This window comes from Penicillium verrucosum, assembly GCF_028828655.1.
Source record: "Penicillium verrucosum strain IBT 35672 chromosome Unknown utg000001l_segment0_segment0, whole genome shotgun sequence".
Taxonomy (NCBI): domain Eukaryota; kingdom Fungi; phylum Ascomycota; class Eurotiomycetes; order Eurotiales; family Aspergillaceae; genus Penicillium; species Penicillium verrucosum.
In genome coordinates, this window is record NW_026643210.1 from 4133681 (window position 1) to 4154355 (window position 20675).

A 20675-nucleotide genomic window follows, 5' to 3' on the forward strand; every position below is an offset into this window, starting at 1 on the left:
GTGAGTCATAAAGTAATACATGGCTAAATCCATTATAGCCGTTAAAGGGAGGATCACAGCTCAAGCGACCGTGGATTATCGATACTCAGCTCATCACCAGCCGGTGTAGTCATATCCAGGTCAACAGGGCGCCCATTCAATACAGGCGGCGTACTCTGAGACCGGGGTTGTGGTGTTGCCAGAGTAGGCATGGACATAGACTCAGGAGAGACAGGTTCTTCGATCTTGTCTGTCTCCTCAACATCTCCTTCTGTGGGAGAAGAGGATGTGGGAGTCGGAGGGGAATACGCCGTGGTCGGACTAGCAGCGCTATCTTGGTCGGACGAATCAGAGAGATTTCTGCGATGACCACTGTTCTCACGGTATGAGGACGACGTTGGGCGTGTCGATCCCGGGCTAGCCGACGGGGAGGCAAAATTTGGAGATGAAGACCGCAGACTGTAAGACCGCGCGACCATTCTTTGAACAGCGGGGAATTCCATATAGTTGTTTCCTGACCCTCGTGAGAACAGCGCAAGGGCAAAGCAGCAGAGGACCATGATGCTCTGGATCACGGTGACTCTCTTTTGGAAAACTAGTTCGTCTGCAAGCACACCGAGCTGTCCGCTGAGGGAATGAACTTCCTGGTGGTACTGCATGCGCTGGTGCTCAAATTCGAGAGCAACAGACTTCCAGACATGATCGTACTGCTCACGGAATTCTCTTAATTCATTGAGAACAGTTACGTTGAGATTTTCCAGGAAGGTAGATGTCTTTGCTAGCTGCCGTTTCTCAACCTTGTTGAACGCATCGCGCAAGATGCGAGACTGTTCCTCGATGTAGAGAAGAGACAGCGTAGAGTTCGACTCAAGCATCTGGAGCCGCTTGTGGACAGATTTAAAGAAGGACTCTTGGGTCGTGGGGTTTGCAGATGGCGGTTGAGTATTTGTAGGTCTCGTTGACTCTGGGGGAGGAATGCTCTGCTCCTCTTTTGCTTTGGTGGTGACTTTCCCTATGCTCTCGGATGTAGCGTTCTCCTGAGTAGCCTCCGAAGATACGCTTGAGGCATCCGGGGCAGTCACAATATTTTTGGCAGGCTCGCCCTGCTTTCGGGTATCCTCACCTTTTGGGGGGACAGGTGATCCGACATTGGTCGCGGAGGGACTGCCTCCAACTGCAGCAGTGGAGTTCTGTTTCGGTGGTGGATTGCTCTGATCCGTTGTGGCTGACGTCGATGGAGTCGTGACAGGCGGCCCATCATTGATGCCGCATATATCTCTATCATTGTGTTTCGCAAAAGGCGACACAGCCTCTGATACGGGGTTCGGGCAAATCTCATCCACTGTAAGGCTAGATTCCACCTCAGGAATGAATTTCTCGACTGGCACCTCGACTGGTACCTCGACAGGCTTGGTTTCCAGGTCTTGGAGAAGCTGATTAGCTGCACTGGCCTCTAACTCCTCAACTTCAGCGCGGTCAGAGCTCTCGCCATGCTTGTACTCTTCCATCATGGTGGTACCATGCACCCGAATTAAGCTGATAGGGCAGAAGAACTCATGCCCATAGTGCGTAAGGAATTCAACTCGAAGGTATCGAGCCCAAATAAGCGAGTTCTCTACTGCGAAAGCTTGCACCTCACGAGTGTTGCGTGCCTCATAGACCCCAAGTTCTTTCCACTGGTCCGGTTTCGCGGGATACCGATCCGAGACACTAACCCGGAATGTGTGGAAGATAGAGCTGAAGAACTCATAGTTTGCAAGGACAACCGTATCAACCAGAATATCATCGCACAGTTCCAAGATAAGAAATTTGTTCTGAGCGCGACACTCATTGAGCATATAGCTATCCTTATTCTCAATCAGCACAGAAGAGGAGCCCTTGCACTCGGGATTCGTCTTCAGCACCGTAGCCGCGCAGTCAAAGGAAGCATAGTTGAACCTCTCCTTGCAAGTGGTACCAGCATCCTTACGGCGTAACGCATCTCTTTGGAGCGCACCCTGCCCGTGTACACCCACTGCGTCTCTTCCACCCGCGTTCTCCGCCTGCCCAGCCTCGCGCGACGGGATATGTGAGCCCCAGGCGGTAGGACTGGCCTCGGGCGTCTCAGCGCCGAACCCACCAAAGTCCAACTCGATCTCAGAATCGTCGCCCAGCGAATCCAAAGCATTGTTGATTCCTGTCGGCTGTCGACGGTCTTCCTTTCCAGCTGCCGCGGCACGTCTGTTCCCTCCGACATTCTCGGCTGATTGTCCGACCTTCGCTAGGTTCTGTTTCTTCCAGTCCTCAAATGAGAGGAAACTGGCACCATCTAATAACGAGTCTGTATCTTGATCCTGTTCTGGGTTTTCCTCTGGGATCGTTCTCGCCGTCTCTTCTGGCGCCCCGTTTGAGACAGCAAGTGGATTAACGACCGGATCGGGTGCTGCCGAAGCAAGGTACATATCGCGACCCGGTCCCCAGCGCGTCTCTAGACACGGTGGGAGGTGGAAGAGCTCCCCCTCCGTCTGCCAGGTACTCTTCGCCGGACATGTTGTCACTGGTGTCGTGGGGAGATCACGCTGCTGGTGTAGCTCGGCGGTCGCATTGCAGAGTGCGTTGTGGCAGAGAGCCAAGAGGACCGAGGCGCGGTATATCCAGGAAGTCAATGGCCGATTCGCGGTCAACATACTGTCGGTTTGATGATTAGATAGTCGCACTTGTATAGCTTCCTCGGTGAGTTCAAGCTATGAGGTCGGCCTGCGTGCCATGCACATCGTGGCTGGGAAAGAGCAATCGATGTGGGGGATTTGTATTTCACTCTTAGTGCGAGAGAGGGCGATTAAGCAAAGCCGAGCTTGGCGACAAATGGCGACAAATGGCGGTCTCCAACAAGAAATGGATCAAAGTGGAACAAATGGCAGGTCCAAGTGGACCAGTGGCATCTCGGCACCAAGTTGACTCTGACCGCCTTTCAAACGGGCTTCAGGGTAGATCAATGAGACTACACACTACAGACTAGTCCATCTAAAGAATTTACAGAGAACCCAATTCTTCGCGGATAATGATCAATTTTCCCTATTGGACTGTCTCATATAACTAGTTACAGTATAACACAATCGAGAGAAAACGGCCGCGATTGTTTCACCAAGTCCTCCTACCAGGATCGACTTCACCGCAACTCATTCCACCTTTTCCCTGAAGAATTGAAGCCAACCGTGTCGTTCGTACGGTATGGAAAGTCTCCTGTCAGAATCAAATATCCACCAGCGCATTCCGAGCCAGCCTTCTAAGCTTTTTGTGGTTTTTCGTATTCGTCGTCTCCGCCAGTGTCCCTGACCCTTAGTCTGATATTGTACAGAAAGGAGAAGAAAAAAAAAACAGTTTGGACGACCAGGGAGCGTGATGCAATGCACGTGGCAATGCACTGTTGAGGACGGACGGAAACGGACGAAACACTCAATCCGAGAACAAAGAGACACAAGACAAGAAATCGGAACATTAATTTATCGTCGGTAATTTTGAACTTTTTTTTCCCAGCTGAATCAAAACGTGCAAGCAGACATTAACATGAGAGGGGATAGTATAGGGTAAGGGTAGAGCGAAGTGCTAGCGAATATCAAGCACCCTAGAAGTGAGCATCATGCCACCCACCCACGAGATCCAGATCATCATCAATGCTTCCATTGTCATGAGGAAGGAAGCTGTTAGGGACATTGCTGCGCCAATCCTGTCGTTCAAGTAAATGGCGGCGGCGAGCGTCCACAGGCGATGGGGGCTTGGATTTGGTCTGGTATCCACAAGTGCCTCGACCCCAATCGTGTCGCCGAGCATTGACAGCAACGCTCTTGGGGCCAAACACCTCACGCGACTTGCGAGGCTTGTACTTGCGGGGTTCGTCCTCGGGTTTGTACTTGCGTCGCACATCACCAAGCATCGACCACTTATCGGCGCTAGACGGCTCTTCAACAGGGTTCCGGAAGGGGCGAGGCGTGCTACTTGACGCACTGGAGTCGCTGTCTTCGTCCAGGGAAAGATCCCCAAGCACGTTGGGTTCCATCTTCGGATCCTCATCTGGCCCTGGAGAGCCTTGGTTAAGTGAAGCGGAGTCCGGCTCGCGCAAACTTGGGAGGGCGGCTCCCTGGCTCTCCTGGCTCCAGCTGCGAGAGTTCTGCTCCCGTCGTTGGGCCACAGCAAGATCTTCATTCTCAGACTCCTCCTCCTCGTCGTCCCACATGTCGCACCAGCTCTTTGAGATCTTGTCGGCACCTTTGTTACCAAAGACCATCGACAAAGAAGGGAGGGGCTTTGTTGCATGAGATGGCAGTGATCCAGTGATGGAAACAGGATCAGAGCGGGGAAGAGACGGCACCTCACGCTTGCGAAGGTTGAGCATCACAAAGGACTCACTGAGCTGAGAGTCCAAAACAGAAGCCACTGATGGAGTATCCATGCGGGATGAGAACCATGAGGTTCCAGCAGCTTCGGAGGCCGGGAACAGATCCTCGGTATAGCTCTCGTTGTCCGGAATGGCGGATAGTTGTCGGATAGCCTGGGGAGGGCTCGACTGGAGCGCCTTTGCCCATGGGAACGAATCTCCCTGGTTGACATGGGGGCTCTGGAGGGATGGGGTGCGAAGGGGTTCGCGGTTGGCGCTGGCAGCAACCACCTCGCGGTCTTCGGTGCAAAACTCATCGAGAGATTCGTCATCGGTAGTGAAAGAGATCGCGCGGATGATGCACTCACGCACCTCCGACAAAGACCTCTTGGATGGATCAATGGTCAAGGCATGGGTCAGGATCTCGTAGGTGTCCTGGGACATATTGGGGAAGATGTCGAAGAGCGACTGGCGATCGCGCACATAATCCGCAAAGAGTACATCGGATTCAGTCGGGGTGACGAAGGGATTACGAGCAAACAAAATGTTCAACAGACATATACCCACAGACCAGATGTCGGCCTTGGCGGGGGAGTATCCTGTCATAGTCGGATCATATTGCTCGGGGGCCATGTAGCGGTCGCTGCCCACACACGCCTCGTAACACCAGGACTCTTGCGTAGCAAGACCAAAGTCGCCTAACTTCATGCAGCCATCCTGTGTCAGGAAGATATTCTCCGGCTTGATGTCACGGTGATACAAGCCTTTGGCATGCATAAAGTCAACGGCACTAATCAGCTGCAGCATGAAATCCCGAACGTGTTCGGTCTCCAATGGACCACGGTTAAGGCGGATGGCCTCGTATAGATCCCCATTGGCACAGTACTCCAAAACAAGATATTTGTGAGTCTCGGTGTCGAATGTTTGAATCATGTTGACCAGGTTCGGATGAAAACCAAACCGTCGGTGACACTCGAGTTCTTCGGAGCGATCTTCAGAGCGATCTTCAGAGGAATTCGTTGAGGCCTTGATTAGACGTTTGATAGCAACGTCTTGGCCCGTCTGGGTATCTGTAGCAAGGAATACCATTCCAAAAGACCCATGGTTAAGAGGTGCGACAGTCTCAAACCGACCGCCCAAAAGTTGGCCCTCAACGAATTCTTCCTTCAAGCACTCCATGGTCGACATGTTGGCCTGATGATCCCAAAAAGAAAGGACGAATGCAGAGATGAGATGAAATGGGGGAACGGGCTGATATAATGCTCCAACAAAGAGATGAAGTGAAAACAAGTCTATGAGCCGCTCAAAAGAACACTTAAGCGTGTCAAGAATGCGTCGAAGTATGACAATCAAAAAGCAACCAGGCTAATGGATATTAAACAAACAACGAAGAGAAGTATCCGGCGCAGGATCCCAAGGTGAATAGGAAAAAAGAGCCGGGGGAAGTCAGGATATTGAGATGAAGGGAATCCTAACGGGGTCGAAATGTCATATAAAAAATGTACTGATGAAAGTTGATGGACAGATGAAAAGAGGAGAGAATGATGCCGCAACGGCCGTAGTGGAATGGACCCGGGAAGGGTTGTTGACGCTAAGGAAATGGGTAAAGACCGTTATGTGCTCATTTGTATATCGTTTTTCGTTGGTTAACGGGAAGGGGTCCCAGGTGGACGACACGAATGTGTCAAAATGTGATGAACAAGTGTTTGGAAGTCGGCCTGATACCGGACGAATCGAAGAGAGTCGAGATAAAGCGCTGCGTAATATCGTAATTGGGAAAAGTCAAAGATGTATAGGAAAAAAAAAAACGAGAAAGAATCCTATGAACACCGGGTTCAAGGTTGGAGGGCCGTGACTCAAGTTGAAGATAATTGGGGATTAGTGAGTCATGAGGCCAGGTTGTATTGTTGGGCAAATTGATTGGGCGAATTGAGGGATCCGGTAGAGCACCCTTCTAATCCAAGTTGGAAAAGCAGAGGTACTCGATGCCAGGTTGCCCCTGAGGTATGAAACTCCGGAAGTGCTCTCACGATAAGGCTCGACCGAAGAAACGTATGATTGCCCACGACGCAGGGAACACCTTCGTGTGGATTGAAGTGACAAAGGCTGGAGGTATGGATAACACAATGGCAATCCAACAGACCGGAATTGGGACCCTTTTATCAAGTTGATGGAAGTGAGTCACCCGAGCTCAGGGTGGACCCGGCAGACCGAGGAAAAGGGGTTTGGGACGGAGAGGCGAGAGAAATACTCTTCTGTCAAAGGTAGACCAGGATCAAGACCTTCGAGTTTGAAGTTGTCGATAAAGAGTACAGGCCGTCCAGGGTTGGTGGTGTCTTGATATATTGGCAAGCAGACACGGGGATCTTGGTAACCTTGGGAGCGTTGGAAGTAAGATGAAGGTAACGGGTAGGTGATGGGCTGAGAGAGAATTTGGAAAGGGTAGGAAGGCGGGAAGGAGAGATGGAATGTAGGAGAGCGAAAGAGAAGATGATTAGGGAACGAAGGAAGATGGATGTTGATGGTATAAGGGGAGAGAGAGAGAAGGAGCCAGGGAGAGAGGTGTTGTAAAGGCGTGAGGGGAATTGGAGAGGCAAAATGATTGGCCATACTGTAAAATACCGTAAGATACAAGTCTTCCCTCGTGGGCGGTTCATCCGTGTGATCTACATTGTCCACCTAATTCCATTCAATTTGACTGGCACCCGAAGGTCCTTGGCCCGTTTTCGTCTCCCGGGGAAACTGTAACGTATGGAATGAATACCGGTAATGACGAAGGAGTCATCATCCAGGCTCTCCAAGTTTCATGAACCTTCCAGGCATTCCTTATCCTTGGGTAAGACGTCAACCGTCTACGTGATCTCAATTATCATCAAATGTTGAAATGTTGAAAATCTGTATCTACAATAGCGGCAATAACACTTAAATTCCATTGTTGGTTGCCATTTCCCAAGAGGTTTGGCATCATTTACCCATGAGTTCCTATCTTTCAGATTTCAGATTTCAGACTTTCAGACTTCGAACATCCCAAACTTTCGAGATTCTGGTTCAGAGACAGGCGCCAGTCACAATGACGGTTGACACCAGCAGGGGCAGGTCCTTTCTGGAGTTTCGTCGGCCGAGGGCGGATCAGGGTGGCGCACTAATCCCAATGCGTATAATTGCGCAGCCAATTCTGGGGGAGACTAACCAATCAGAATAGATTATTTGGCCACTATTTACAGGCTGCATGACGCGATAGAGTGGGATGGCGTGATCTCTTCTGATTGGTTCACCCCGGACACTTAACTGCTGTTTCCAAGTTGGAATGTTTGTACTTTGGGTGTGCTGTACCTATGGGAAGGTACCCTTTCCGCAGGTACTCATGCACAACGGGACTCGTTTCGGATGGTTGTGGACCATCCTAGACTATCCTAGACTAGCTTTTCAAGGGTTTGATTTTTATTTTCAGTTACACCACCTGCTGCACTATTAACGTTATTCTTTGCCGCGCGGGATTTATGAGACTACCTAGGTAGATTTGTCTGATATTATCGAATATGGTTTGCGGGGTTTTGATCAGCGACAAATATGATCATCACTCAGGAGTATCCATGGATGTTTGTATATGTATTTCTAGTACGAATAAAAGGACATTGAAGAACCATCTCAACCCAACTACAAGAACACGTATGTTGTATGTTGTACTTTGAGTGGAGCGCTACTTCCAACTTGCCATGAATCCCAACCACCTTTCAGACACCCACGCAGTCCTGTCAAGCGGTGAAGGGGACAGCCCAGATGGCCTAGCCTGAGATCAGGTTTGACCGCCTCCTGTAGGCTGCAAGGTCAAACCTTGCAGGTCTCAAGTTGATAGGTACACATTATGTACACATTTCCATTCAAAGCATGCTCAAAAGTACGGAGTACATAATATACATAGTACATAGTACCCGAACTCTTGAAACGATAGAGTTGATGTGGAGATGTGGATATGTGGCACGACTTCGGTCTCCGGCAACTCATGTGCATCACGCGACGTCCTATCCATTTTGCGTCCATCATCACCCCATTCTACTCTTATTCCCATTCCTGTCGGAAATCTCAACCCTCCCAATCGAATTCTTGGGCTGTACATTGTATATGGAGAAACCCCCCCCTTTCGGCACAGTGTTCCCTGGGTGCATCGTACCTAACATATCATATATCTTCGCACGCAATATAGTGTACACAAGATACATATGTTGTACTTCTTTTGTATGTTGTATGTCGAGGTATTGCAGGGAGATCTGCAGAAAGGCGATGTGCACGGCTCAGTTTCTGGTCCAGATCCCCCCCCTCCATCATCCATCATCCTTCAGCCACTGCAGTTGGCTCTGTGATTATCATTCCCGGTCCCTTTCATGCAGTCTGCTCTCCAAGTACGGAGTACAACATATAACGTCAATAATAATGTCCGTACAGGATATGCCGCATATATAATATATACATATATACATATATCATATACAAGATCTACGCATAGTCAAGTCTACACTAAACCCCTAAAAAGCATTCGTCATCTAACGCTGCTCATGCATCAGAAGAAAGCGATCGGCGTCTAAAAGCCGACTCCAATGATAAATCCCATACAACCACCCTATCAACCCTGACCCTAGATATGGGCTGAAACGTGTCTCTTCTCTAGATTTTACGTTAAGAGTACGCTTGCGTGGTTTTGCGTACATAGCCACATAACTCCCGTACATGACTACAATGTACACAATGTACTCCGTTAACATGCAGTGATAAATATGATACCGGGGGCTGGATTGATCTTCCGAATCCGGAATTTGCGATATAATGTGAGATATGAGACACGAATTGTCCTATCAAGTCGACGGAGCATACTCCCGAGGGGGCAGTGATTTGAGTGGAGGATACTTCCTCCGATAGTGACGATAAGGTCGGAAGAACAACATACAACATACAAATGGGCAGATAAGATGTCCATGGTTCAATTCGAACCTTGGAATCATCATTATCATACTATCATGGACTATCATGGATTATCATGGATTATCATGGACTATCATACCATACCCCGCACGATCGTCATTCCATGATCATATCCGGACGAGTTCTGAATTTTGAAACCATGTCAGACGGTATTTGAAGGGTCATGATAGTCCATGTGCTATCTAAGTCTGATAATGTACGGAGTAAACGAAATGTACATAGTATACTAGTGTATGTGGAGATAACGATGTAATCATGCTTATCTTCGTATACGAGAATATAACATAAGAGAATATAGGAGAATATAGGAGAATATAGGAGAATAAGAGAATAAGAGAATAGACATGCCAAGTAAAAAAAAAAAAGAAAAGAGGGGGTGAGATAACCGATTGTTAAGGGACCACTTCCCCGGATTTTAGTCTCAGCTGATTGTCCTCAATTGGACTAACCTCGTATGCTGTAGTATATTAATCCAATCTCTCCTTTTAAACATGTACTCTGTATATCTATTCTTTGTTCCTATATACACAAACTAGAGCCAAAGCTTCATTACATTCTAATATATATATATATTACGAGTGCGTAAGCCCAATATGACTTCAAACTAGGATACGTTGAAGGAACCGGCGCACTGCATATGGCCTGTGCGACTACGGAGTACTGTACGGAGTATCTTGTATGCACATCTCCAGGATATCAACATACATTTGCATTGCACGATGTACGGAATCGTAGGGCGATCCCAGCCTCCTGTAGGTCTCTTTTTCTCCGTGTACGACTCCGCGCTGTTGCAGGAAAAGAAAAAAACAAAGATTGGAATTTTCAAGGTCAATGCAAGGGTCGAGATTGTCTGAGGCCTTTTTTCTTTCTTCTTCTTTCGGGCGCATCGTGCGAAAGATCTTTCATGTTGTGTCAATATATTTATGCTTTACAGGTCGAGTTCTTCGTGTCCGTTGCCGAGTCAACACGGGCATGTCTCCCCTCCTTTTTTGCCTTACAGATTGTGTCTGTCGCCTTATCAGCTGGGGAAATTGTGATGATGGAATTGACTGCTACGATGTGCAGCATATCAGCTCTCGCCAGCCCCTTATTAATTGCCTTATCCTAACTAACTAACTATATACTCTGTTTGGAGTTCCCCTTATAACACTATAGTTATTCATCTGGATTTATATTTTTAATCCGAACATATCACTCTCGCTCGTAACGGTTAAGCCATGTTGTTACCATATATTCCCCTGATAATATAGGTGGCAAAATATAGATATATGTTGTAGAAATCATCAACAAAACACCGTCCTCGGCATCTTAATCCCATGCCACATTCCACAGGGTCGTATCAACGTCATTTCCACCCTGACATCCCCCTTTCCGCTCAAGGTGGATCATCATTACACTTGAATATCTCAGAAATACAGATTGTAATAAAAAAACAACAACTAAGACCTCATAATTGAGTGACGTTGAGAGACCCATATGGATGAGACGTAAAATGAGTAATAAGGTGGAGACCACCTAGGCAAGACCAAATGGACCTTCGGGAGTCATTTCTTGCTTCTATTTACAGACTATGGAGTATGAGATTGGATTGGTACCAATTAGTACCAATTGAGCTCCGCTTGCATCTAGACTCTGTGTTTATTTGGTCATGGCGATGTGCATTATAGTTCGAGTCTGTGGCGAGTGGAATCGTAATGCAATGGTCGTGTTGGGAATCGGCAAACGGATTCACAATCTGTCCCTTGGAGTTGGGTCTAGTCCAACAGTCAATATGTAATTAATTAACATTTGACAACGGACACACGGCGTACAACACAAGGTACCCAACTGTTGATATATGATGTGGATCTGGTTATACACATGGCCACGTAGGCGGATCAATAGGTTGATTGTATGTCTTCAATCTTCGTATCTGAAATAATTTAGTACCTTTCTATTTGTTTCTAGTACCTATGCCGAAAAAAGAGAGACCCTTGGTTGTTTTACGTTGACTTCCTAAGGTTGATATACCTGAAAGATCTACCTTGTACGAATATATATATTTTTGATAGCCAACTCATCTCTTTAACATACTATTTCTAGCATTCATGAACCACCGAAACATATACATAGATCAAGAGCTTATATATCCTCACACACATACCTCGTAGATTGAACTATTCCACCCATTGAAGTCGCGACGGAGGGCGATGATTCATAGCAGGATGGCCTCTGATTGGCCGAGAACCCCCAACGCTCCGCGATAAAAAAAAAAGGGACCGACTCAATATCAAACCTCGAGGACGCCGTGAGACAAATGTCCATTCTTGATGATGCAAAATGAGCAAGCGGTCACTCGAGGAGTCCAGGTCAGGCGTACATATGTCACCCGATCCTGATAATAATGGTTTGCTTCCCATTCAGGACCTGCTCTCTCCTGGCGAGGAAGAGCATGGTCAATCATCCGGACCCTCTAAGAAGCCCAGGAATTTCATTGCCACTGTTGTAAGTATTCCCATTGTCTCAGCTATTTTATTCTGCGACGCGACCGAGTCGTCCGGAGGCCGCTAACCCCCAGTAATAGGCGTGTGAGACTTGTCGCTTGAAAAAGACGAGATGCGATGAATCGCGGCCGAGGTGTGGACTATGTAAGTCGCTTGGCCTAGAGTGTGTTTATAACGAGCGTAAATCTTCAAAGTAAGTACACCCTCCATGGGGTTTTATTTTCAAATTGCTTATACGATTGCAGACGCGATCAATCTCTCACGATGATCATGAGCACTCTCCATCGACTGGAGACAAAACTGGAGAACATACCAACCTCTATCTTGAGTGATCTGCAGTCTCTTCGGAGCCAGATTCGTCCTTCTGCCCAGGAACCGCAGACGCAGTTATCGCCTGCCTTCGGCGATGGCAACCAGACCTTATCAATGCTGCCCCCTATGGGGGATAACTTCACACCCGCGGCAGCTGGGGATGGAAATGACACTGAATTTGAAGAGAATCAACCAAAGTCAGACTCTGCAGGCCGGATCTCGATTTCTTTCAGTCAGCACGGTGTCATCGTGTGGCCTGGAGCAAGACAGATTCTCCCGAAGCAGTTACTTGCCGCCTATGAGATGCTCGGGAAAAACTATGTCATTGAACTGGAATCAGGACGGCCTCCGCTGCCGATGTTCGCCAGTCCTTATCCGTTACAGGCGGGAGATCACTGGCTAGAAGTACTTCCGTTGGCAATGATCAGGGGTCTGGCCGATGCGTTCTTCAGTGTTTTTAACCCTTCTACCCCGATTATGGACAAGGGGTTCTTCTTTTCCTTCACTCTTGGCTCAGCCATCGAGAGTGGCTTCGGATTTAACATAGAGAGCTGTCTAGTACTTAACGTGCTGGCATTGGGCTGTCTTGCTGTTCTCGCCTGCCAAGAAGGAAATTATCCTTTGCCAGGTACTCAGGGTCATCGATTTGAACCCCCAGAATGGATCAACGTGGTTTACGAAGAGCAGCCTGGACTGCGATTTTTCAACGAGGCCCGACGGCGTATCGGCTTTTTGATGTGCGACAACGATATCCAAAGCTGTCAATTTTACCTTCTTTCCTCGTACGTATCCATGCCCCAAACTTACTTCTATATGCATATTGATACTCATCTTCTATAGTGTATATTATAGCCAGATTCCCCGTCCGATGGACTCTTGGACAATGATTTCTCGCGCTGCGACCTGCTGTCTATCAATGTTGACGAAGTGAGTCTTGCTCTATACGTCTCAAAACACCTGAATGATACTGACCCGTATGCAGCCATAATGTGAATTTCAACGAGTGGGAAGGCGATATGAAATCCCGTGTATACTGGAACTGTTTAATGAACGAGACCATTCTCGTACAAGAGCTGCACCTCCCATCAAGCGGTCTCTCTCGTCTCGAAGAACAAGTCCCAATTCCCCAATTCATCGGCTTCGAAACAACCGGCTACCCCTCAACCCGTTTCAATTCATCGGCCGTAGTTGACGACTCATACTTCCAATATCATTTCCTGGCCCAGGTGGCTCACCGCATCATCCTCACGCGGATCCGCCATTCCCTCTACTTCTACTGTGAGTTATCCTACAATTCCACCGGGACAGTCAAAACAAAAGCCAGAATTCATCCTCTAACATACCCTCATCCATATAGCGGACTCAGGAACATTCCCCCTACCAGCAATAAATACCGAGCTGCACCACCAACTAGAACAATGGCGCACCAACCTCCCAACGACAATCCAATTCAACAACGCCCCATACTCTCATCCAACCCCAGCAACCCCATCAATCCACCCCTCCCCGTCCGCCTCAATAGTATCTCCAGTCCACCTCTCTTCCCCAAGACCAAGACAGACAGATCCGAACCACCCCCTCTCCCCAGCAATAGCAGTAACAGACGCCATGCTGAAAGGCCGACACATGATCGCACGCTTCCACATCGGCCGGCCGTATCTATACAAAGCTCTCCGAATCCCGCATCTTCTAACAGATGAAGACTTCGTGCAAGTGCGAAGCGGTCTCCAGAATGCAATGGACTGGCCGATTACCCAGGGCATCTTCCGGAAAATGAAGAGCTGTATTCCGATTAAGTTTGCTTTTTGCTCGCAGTGAGTTATATGTCCCTTCTGCATATTTCCCTCTGCATACAACTATATGGTTGTTTATGTGTTTGGATGTGTTTGAACTAACTTTTCGACGCTTAAGATTCTTTGGCCAAATCCTGCTCTTCTATTGCATAGCCCATTCGCCAAGTGCTCGTCTTCGTGAGACACTGCCGGATGGCTGGGAACGCTGGAATGAGGAGATGCTAGGGTTTTTGGAGGACTGTGCAGCGCACAGTCCCGCTGTGCGGCAGGATCTGGAACTGCTGCGGTATCTATGGCCTGAGAACTAGGTACTCTGCGCTTTGGGAGTAGGTATATTATGTTGAGATATAGCTTTCAATTGTTCATCCCTATCTCCTTTCCAAACTACCATTCTGGGAATTTGTTTATCTGCGCATGGAGTTGGGTAGATTATTCACAGTGTATTCACAGTGTATATACTGTACCTAAAGTATGTTATTTCTCTTTCAAGTACAAAATTAACGTTGGGATCCGAAATCACATTCAGTATAGCTATGTCTATGTACGAGGACTATGCCTCATTTATCATGTAGTACATGCTTAAGACAAGGAAGGGTATTGCGAAAAATCAAAAGCGAAATGAAAAAAAAGTGTCCTGCGGGACCACATGGGAAAGATATTGGACGAGAGCATATCAGAGAGCCCAATCCTCGGCCGACTCAGAGCTTGCGATGAAGGGTTTGTCAATTTGTTTGATGGCATAGTCACCGCAGAGGATACTGCAAAGAAATGTGGTTAGTGATATGTACTATTGATGAGCTAATAGGAAAGACACATACCAAGCTTCAGCGACTAGCCCATCCAACTCCTTAACAATCTTCTCACGCCGTGAGGCAGAGATATCGTCACTGCTGAGCTGCGCTTGCAGATCCCGAATATACTTCTTCTTGCCACCAGCGCCATCCAAGACTTCCTTACCCAGACAGTCACTGTGGAAAGCATGCTGGCAGGGAAAGACGAAGAACTGACGGCTGAGAACAGGTAGCGAGCAGATCCAGCACCTCTCACCTGGCTCAACAATGGCGTAGCGAGTATCGAGACCGGAAATTTCACCGCGGATTTGGCGGGCTGTCAGGGCTGAATTATCCATTTCCTGGCGGAGCGAGTCGATGTGGCGCGAGTAGTCCTCCAAAGCAGTACAAATCTCATCCTTGAAGTCGTCGATGACGACGAAATCGGGGAAGAATGGGATCAAGTCCTCGATGCGGAGCAGCTCGCAGCGGCGCAGGAATTCAATCGCGTCTTTGATGCCCGTGCCTGGTTGGCGAATCTTCTTCTCAGCCACGAGAAGCCAGAGCTTCTTGCGGAGCTTGTCGTTGCCCTCCGGGCGGTCTGCGACGATCGCGGCGAGTTCTATGTCTTTGTGCTCCAGCGCTAGTTCCACAGCCTGTAGATACTGTCCCATTGTGCTATAGATGTGAATGCAAGACTGGATTCGTTGGTTTTGAATGCACAGGCGAAGTGCGAAGTCTGCATCGTATGGAGGAGGGGATGACGGTTGCGATTGGAGATAAGTAAGCAGTCCAGCCTCGGACGGTGAAGGGCTGGAGGCATGTATTGAGATAAGGGTATTGTGGACTGCTGCGGATGGATTTGGGTGGTTGACAATGATGAAGTTCAGATACCGAACGGCTTGGTTCTGGGTGAGGGAAGAAACGCTGGCAGATTTGTTGTAGTTCAACAACGCGGGGATCAGTCTCTCAGGATCAAGGTTTGTCTGTCGCATCAGGATATCAACTAGATCTGTCGGCTTGTGTGTCATCAGCACACTGCTATATTTGTAAAACACATCGGCTTCGCTTTGTCGCTGCAAAACCTTCAAGGCTTCTAGCCATTTCTCGCGCTGAATCCAGTAGGATAGAACATAGTTGTGATCATTCGTAGCGGTTGCAAAGAACAACAACTCTTCCTCCCGCCCATGGCTGCTGATGACATCGTATACTGTCTTCTTGTCCAAGTCTGCTTTGTAGCTGTTCACAAACTCTTGGAAATCAGCTCGAATGCTGCCAAGCTGATCCTTGATTTGTCCCGGGCTTGTGCCTTCTGCCAATTCGGCTTTGGTAGCGATATTGTCATCGAGAGAATTCAACTTTGACATGAATAGTTCCACAAGCCAGCTTGCGACCATTATTCTTTGCATAAGCGAGGCCTTCTTGTATGTTGCCAGCTGAGAGAGGAGGTAGTTCCGCAAAGCATCATGCTCTTTATGATCAATCATGGTAAGACAAACCTCCTCGAACCCTTTGCTGCTCTTGCCCCATACTTTGGCTGCCTCGAGGAAGTTGCCCTTGCCTGCCATGAAATCACCTGAAGCAGTCATAACAGCATCTCGCTGGGCAGCACCTCGGGCATATTGAAGGGCCTCATCGAATTTCTGTTCCTTCAAAAAGATTTTCCAAACATCTCTGTCCTCATCGCCTGCTACAACTTCAAAGATAGCCTGGCTGGTGAAGAGCCAATATGTGTTCTTGGCGAGATCAGTCAAGAGGCCCAGAGCGCTTTGCCCAGGTTCCAAAACGGGTTGATCGTGGACAACTTCCTGGCTGAGACGGTTGACTGCGACCACTCTGCCCCCGACAAGTGCTAGGACATGCCACTGCGACAAAGTCATGGCAGAAATGGGGTCTTGTATCAACTTTCGCCCTCCTCGCGGTGATTCTGAAGCCGGAAATACCGAGCGCGCAAGCATATTTGCGGTCTTGAATGGGGACTCCGACGCAAGTTGGCCATGATATATCCCCTCGGAACTGAGCCACGCAAACTGCTTTTCGGTATACCCCTCGGCCTGGTAACTCTCTGAAATTGTAGGTGAAATTACCAGCGAGGATGGCGCAGAGCTAGACGAGTTCGGACTCTCGTGCATCACTGGCATCTCGCGCTGGAAAAGCTCCGAATACACGCCGCTTTCTCTCCCATGCTTCGAGGCTCCTGCCCGGCCAATGAAATGCAGTAGCTTCCCATAGGTTGCCACAAGTACCCTTCTTTGATCAGGCTTAGAAAACACCGGTTCTGCCGAGATTCCAACCACCGGAGAAGCGCCCGGCACCTGGTAGACCGGGGTGGTATACTTCTCCTGCCGGTAGCTGGAAGGTTCAATATAAGTCTCGTAGACATTGCCATCGGTGGCACCAATGAGGATCTCGCGAGTAGAGGCGGTGGGTAAGGAGGGATTCCAAGCAACACTTTCAATTGACACGCCTTTTAATCGTGACAAGGGTTTCGGTTGTCGCGACGGTGACTGGGCATGGAGATAGTAGTTTTCGCCGAGGGTAGTGGTGATAATCAAATGAGATGCCGACGGGTCGAGAAACATGCGCCGAATTACTCCAACTTCTGAGGATTTCTTGGGGAGATCGATATCTGTTGTTCATGAGCACGGTTAGGTCAACTTGTTGTGGCTGGCATTTGCTGCGGGGAAGGTTCGGAAACCTACCTTCGACATCTTCAGGGGAATCAAGATCGATTCGGAGAATGCGATTGGTTGATAAGGCTAACACAAGCACATTATTTGCGACTTGCGCTGCAACGAAGTCCGCAGCGACAGAGAAGGCCAATTGCACTCGTTCAACGTCGAACATGGGTAGGGAAGAGCTCGGTGAGTCCATTAAGTTGCTCGGAGCAACATAACTGCTGGATCCGTTCAGCGCCATGGTGCGCTAGCTGTAGGGGCACTATGTCATGCCGCTCATATAACAGTTGAGGCAAGTCGAAGGTCTTGCGAGTTGATGCAGGATGAAATGGGCTCTTGAGGTCCGAAGGAATGCGGAGGCCTTAGTGTCTTGACACCTGAGGCCACGACCGTGGATCACCAAAATTAGAACTACATCCATACAACAACAACATAGGCAGGACTATAACATAACATAGCAAAAGAAAACATAATTGTTTATAGGCACCTATTGATTACAAACAAGTTACTCCGCTCATGCATCATGGGGTATCATCATTTGTGAAAAATGCAACGGCTGGACTGGGTATCTCAAAAAGAAAAAGAAATCCTGGCATCACCAGCCTGGATCACATCACTACACATTCCCGGTCCAATTTCCTGCTCTTCTCCTTGGACTTCTCCTTTGCCTTCCCTTTATTCCTCTCGCGATCCTTCGTTCGGTCTCTTCCACGCTTCTCCTTGTTCTCAAGGGCAGCTGGCCCAAGTTTCATATCGTCCACAATGTCATCAATTTCCAGTACAGACTCATTCCCTTCATTTTCCTCGGTAAATCCATCATTGCTAATTTTATCCCGACTAAGCCGTTCAGCAAAGCGTGAAAAAGTGGCACTGATTCTATTTTCACCCGTTTGGCTCCCAGCACGGCTCCCAGCACGGCTTCCGGGATTGCTCTTGGCTGAGCGAGACCCACGGCGCGAGAACGATGTCCCCTTTGTGCTTCCTTCTTCCGCCGGTGCTAGCCTAGGTGATGAGGATGGAATAGAGCGCGGCTGAAGACCAGCCGGGTTGCTGGTTTCTGAGAATGCAACGCTGGATCGCCTTGCGATACTAGCTAATGTTTGCGCGTTACTCTCACATGGCCCTGTGACCTCAACACTTGGTCGGTCAGGAGAAAAGTCCTCAGCACTGAGATCTGTTTGGTCGGCTAGTGTACTGCCGTCTGACGCTCGGGATGATGATGCTTGGATGTTGGGCGCAGATGGATCTTCGCCGATAGGAAGAATTTGGTAGAATAGAAGATAGGGAGATTCGGTCTTCAATGCGTGGTCAATGTCAACCAGTGTCACTCGTTCTGCTGCGAGATCGTCGAAGCGCATCCAGTGTTTTGTTGTCTCCGGGACTTCTTGGCCAGTAGTGACAGGAGTGCCGGTATTGGGGCAATTTGTACCTCGAACAATAGAAATATAATGCCCCGAGTCAACCGAGTTACCTCTATGACAGACCAGGGCTTGCAGAGAGAGTTTAAAGCTTCCAAAGAGAGGAGCATCCGCATCCAAGTTGTCATCTTGGATGAAGTGAGGCAGGCCGATCTCGGTTGGTATATCAATGTGTGTATTGAGTCTGACTGCCCTCCCGTCTGGCAAGAAGGAATAACGTTTCAGACACATCCCAAGAATCGGCCGTTTTGAGGAAAAATGGGCTGCAACTTGCGCATCGTTTGTTGGTGTATTGTCGGTATACCACGCTAACCAAGATTAGGTCAGTTCGCACGAAACTCAAAGAACAGGATGAGAGGAGATGGCATACGTATTAAACTGAAAAATTGCCACGCAGGCATCATGACTTCTTTCTTGTATGAACCCTTTCGTTGTTGCGTATTTCCACTGGTATCTTTCTCTGGATTGGCATCTTTCTCTGAATTGGCATCTTTCTCTGGATTGGCATCTTTCTCTGAATTGGTATCTTTCTCTGGATTGGTATCTTTCTCTGAATTGGTATCTTTGGAGTTTGTATCGTCACTCGAATCGGGAAAGAACCGCTGTCGAACAATACTACCACGTCGACCAGGTGACCGAGATGCCTCGAGAGATTCAGTGAACTCGGTGAACGATGACCAGGGGTTTGGTTTTTCCACCCGGGGTGTATTTGTTTGAGCGCGGGTCATGGTGGGCGTGGTCTCGATCTCCACTGTTTCGACATGTGAGGTGGACCCCTTGGACATAGAGAGTGAATCCATTGATCTGACTGAGCTAGTGGTGTTACGTCGTTCCATGTGTCGTTTAACTTCAATCATGTTATTGAAGTAAGCTTCCAAGCAATCTTCCAGTGTGAGTGAGTGTCCATCAGCTGGCTCGGGCGGTATGGCAACCTCGAGAAGCCTCTCATTGATAAACTTATGGTCATCACTTTCATCCTCCTTTCCAGTATGATAGATGTCCATCTTCAAAGTCAGCAATGGAAGCTCCAACTTTTCAGTAATGAAAGTGAATGCCTCTGAAGCATCCTGTTGCTGAAGTTTGGCCGCGTCTTCCCAGCCACATTCTGCTAGGGCATCCTGCAGGTGCTTTGTCTGAAGCCAACTGGTCAATAACAATACGAAAGATGACAATAACCATAAGTGTTATAACTAACCATGTCTGTGGTGATGAGTTTTCCTGATCGCAGCAGATTCACCCATAGTCTCAGAAGGACTGCAAGCTTTTTACGAGGCTCATCATTAAATGATTTGTAAAGAATGGCCTCAAAGCAATCGAGGCGTGCGAACATGGCGAACAACAACGCGTCCAAGTAGCATGTGACTCCTTGGCGGTTCTCTGCGCCTAGGAGCTTGGTGTTGGGTGTGTAATTCCTGATGATTCCCTCGATCGAGTCCTCTAGCAGAAGTAGCAGGCTAAATGCCTTCTCTGTGTCGCCTTGCACGGTTCGCAATGCATAACTCATGTGCTCTTCCTCTAACGTGGTGATTCCAACTTGTTTAAGCCGTTGAGCAAGGGCTCTGACCTAAATGTGAAATTGGGATATTAGAGAGGTGCAAGCTGACCGTAATGCGCTAAGACTATACCTTCTTCTCATGCTCATCATTATCAGCCAGGGTCGTCTCTGACTTGAATATTCCATGGAGTAGAGGACGCGAAAGTATATTAGATGCCTAAGAAGTAAAAAAACCGTTAGCTAATGTAAGATCTTGTTTGGAGTATCATCAGGGTGTTCTGTACATGCATACCTCTTCTTTGCTTTGCTTGTTCAACTTATTGTGCCGATCACGACGTGTCAGAAACCGATGGATGCCACTCATTATTGCGGATGGAGGAAAAAGAGAACACTCTCAAGAACAGGCTTTCTAGATT

General features: G+C 48.4%; 5 protein-coding genes across 5 annotated transcripts; 1 reads left to right on the forward strand and 4 right to left on the reverse strand.

The window, feature by feature from the left end:
- Positions 1-53: 53 nt before the first annotated feature.
- N7516_001549 (Sad1/UNC domain protein) lies at positions 54-2645 on the reverse strand (the record flags this gene model as incomplete). The annotated part of the gene is made up of 1 exon (XM_057214271.1): positions 54-2645. One exon carries the CDS (start codon positions 2643-2645, stop codon positions 54-56), a length of 2592 nt encoding a protein of 863 aa, XP_057076154.1.
- Positions 2646-3583: 938 nt separating this feature from the next.
- Positions 3584-5521, reverse strand: N7516_001550 (putative serine/threonine protein kinase; the record flags this gene model as incomplete). Its single annotated transcript, XM_057214272.1, has 1 exon — positions 3584-5521. One exon carries the CDS (start codon positions 5519-5521, stop codon positions 3584-3586), a length of 1938 nt encoding a protein of 645 aa, XP_057076155.1.
- A 6108-nt stretch (positions 5522-11629) lies between these two features.
- N7516_001551 (uncharacterized protein) lies at positions 11630-14206 on the forward strand (the record flags this gene model as incomplete). Its single annotated transcript, XM_057214273.1, has 7 exons — positions 11630-11794; positions 11874-11986; positions 12039-12887; positions 12946-13032; positions 13088-13383; positions 13463-13919; positions 14017-14206. The coding sequence occupies 7 exons, from the start codon at positions 11630-11632 to the stop codon at positions 14204-14206; spliced, it is 2157 nt and encodes a 718-aa protein (XP_057076156.1).
- Positions 14207-14571: 365 nt separating this feature from the next.
- N7516_001552 (vacuolar protein sorting protein DigA) lies at positions 14572-17587 on the reverse strand (the record flags this gene model as incomplete). Its single annotated transcript, XM_057214274.1, has 3 exons — positions 14572-14656; positions 14717-17297; positions 17371-17587. 3 exons carry the CDS (start codon positions 17585-17587, stop codon positions 14572-14574), a joined length of 2883 nt encoding a protein of 960 aa, XP_057076157.1.
- Positions 17588-17954: 367 nt separating this feature from the next.
- Positions 17955-20623, reverse strand: N7516_001553 (ubiquitin C-terminal hydrolase family protein; the record flags this gene model as incomplete). Its single annotated transcript, XM_057214275.1, has 5 exons — positions 17955-19072; positions 19135-19897; positions 19960-20328; positions 20390-20476; positions 20552-20623. The coding sequence occupies 5 exons, from the start codon at positions 20621-20623 to the stop codon at positions 17955-17957; spliced, it is 2409 nt and encodes an 802-aa protein (XP_057076158.1).
- Positions 20624-20675: the final 52 nt, after the last annotated feature.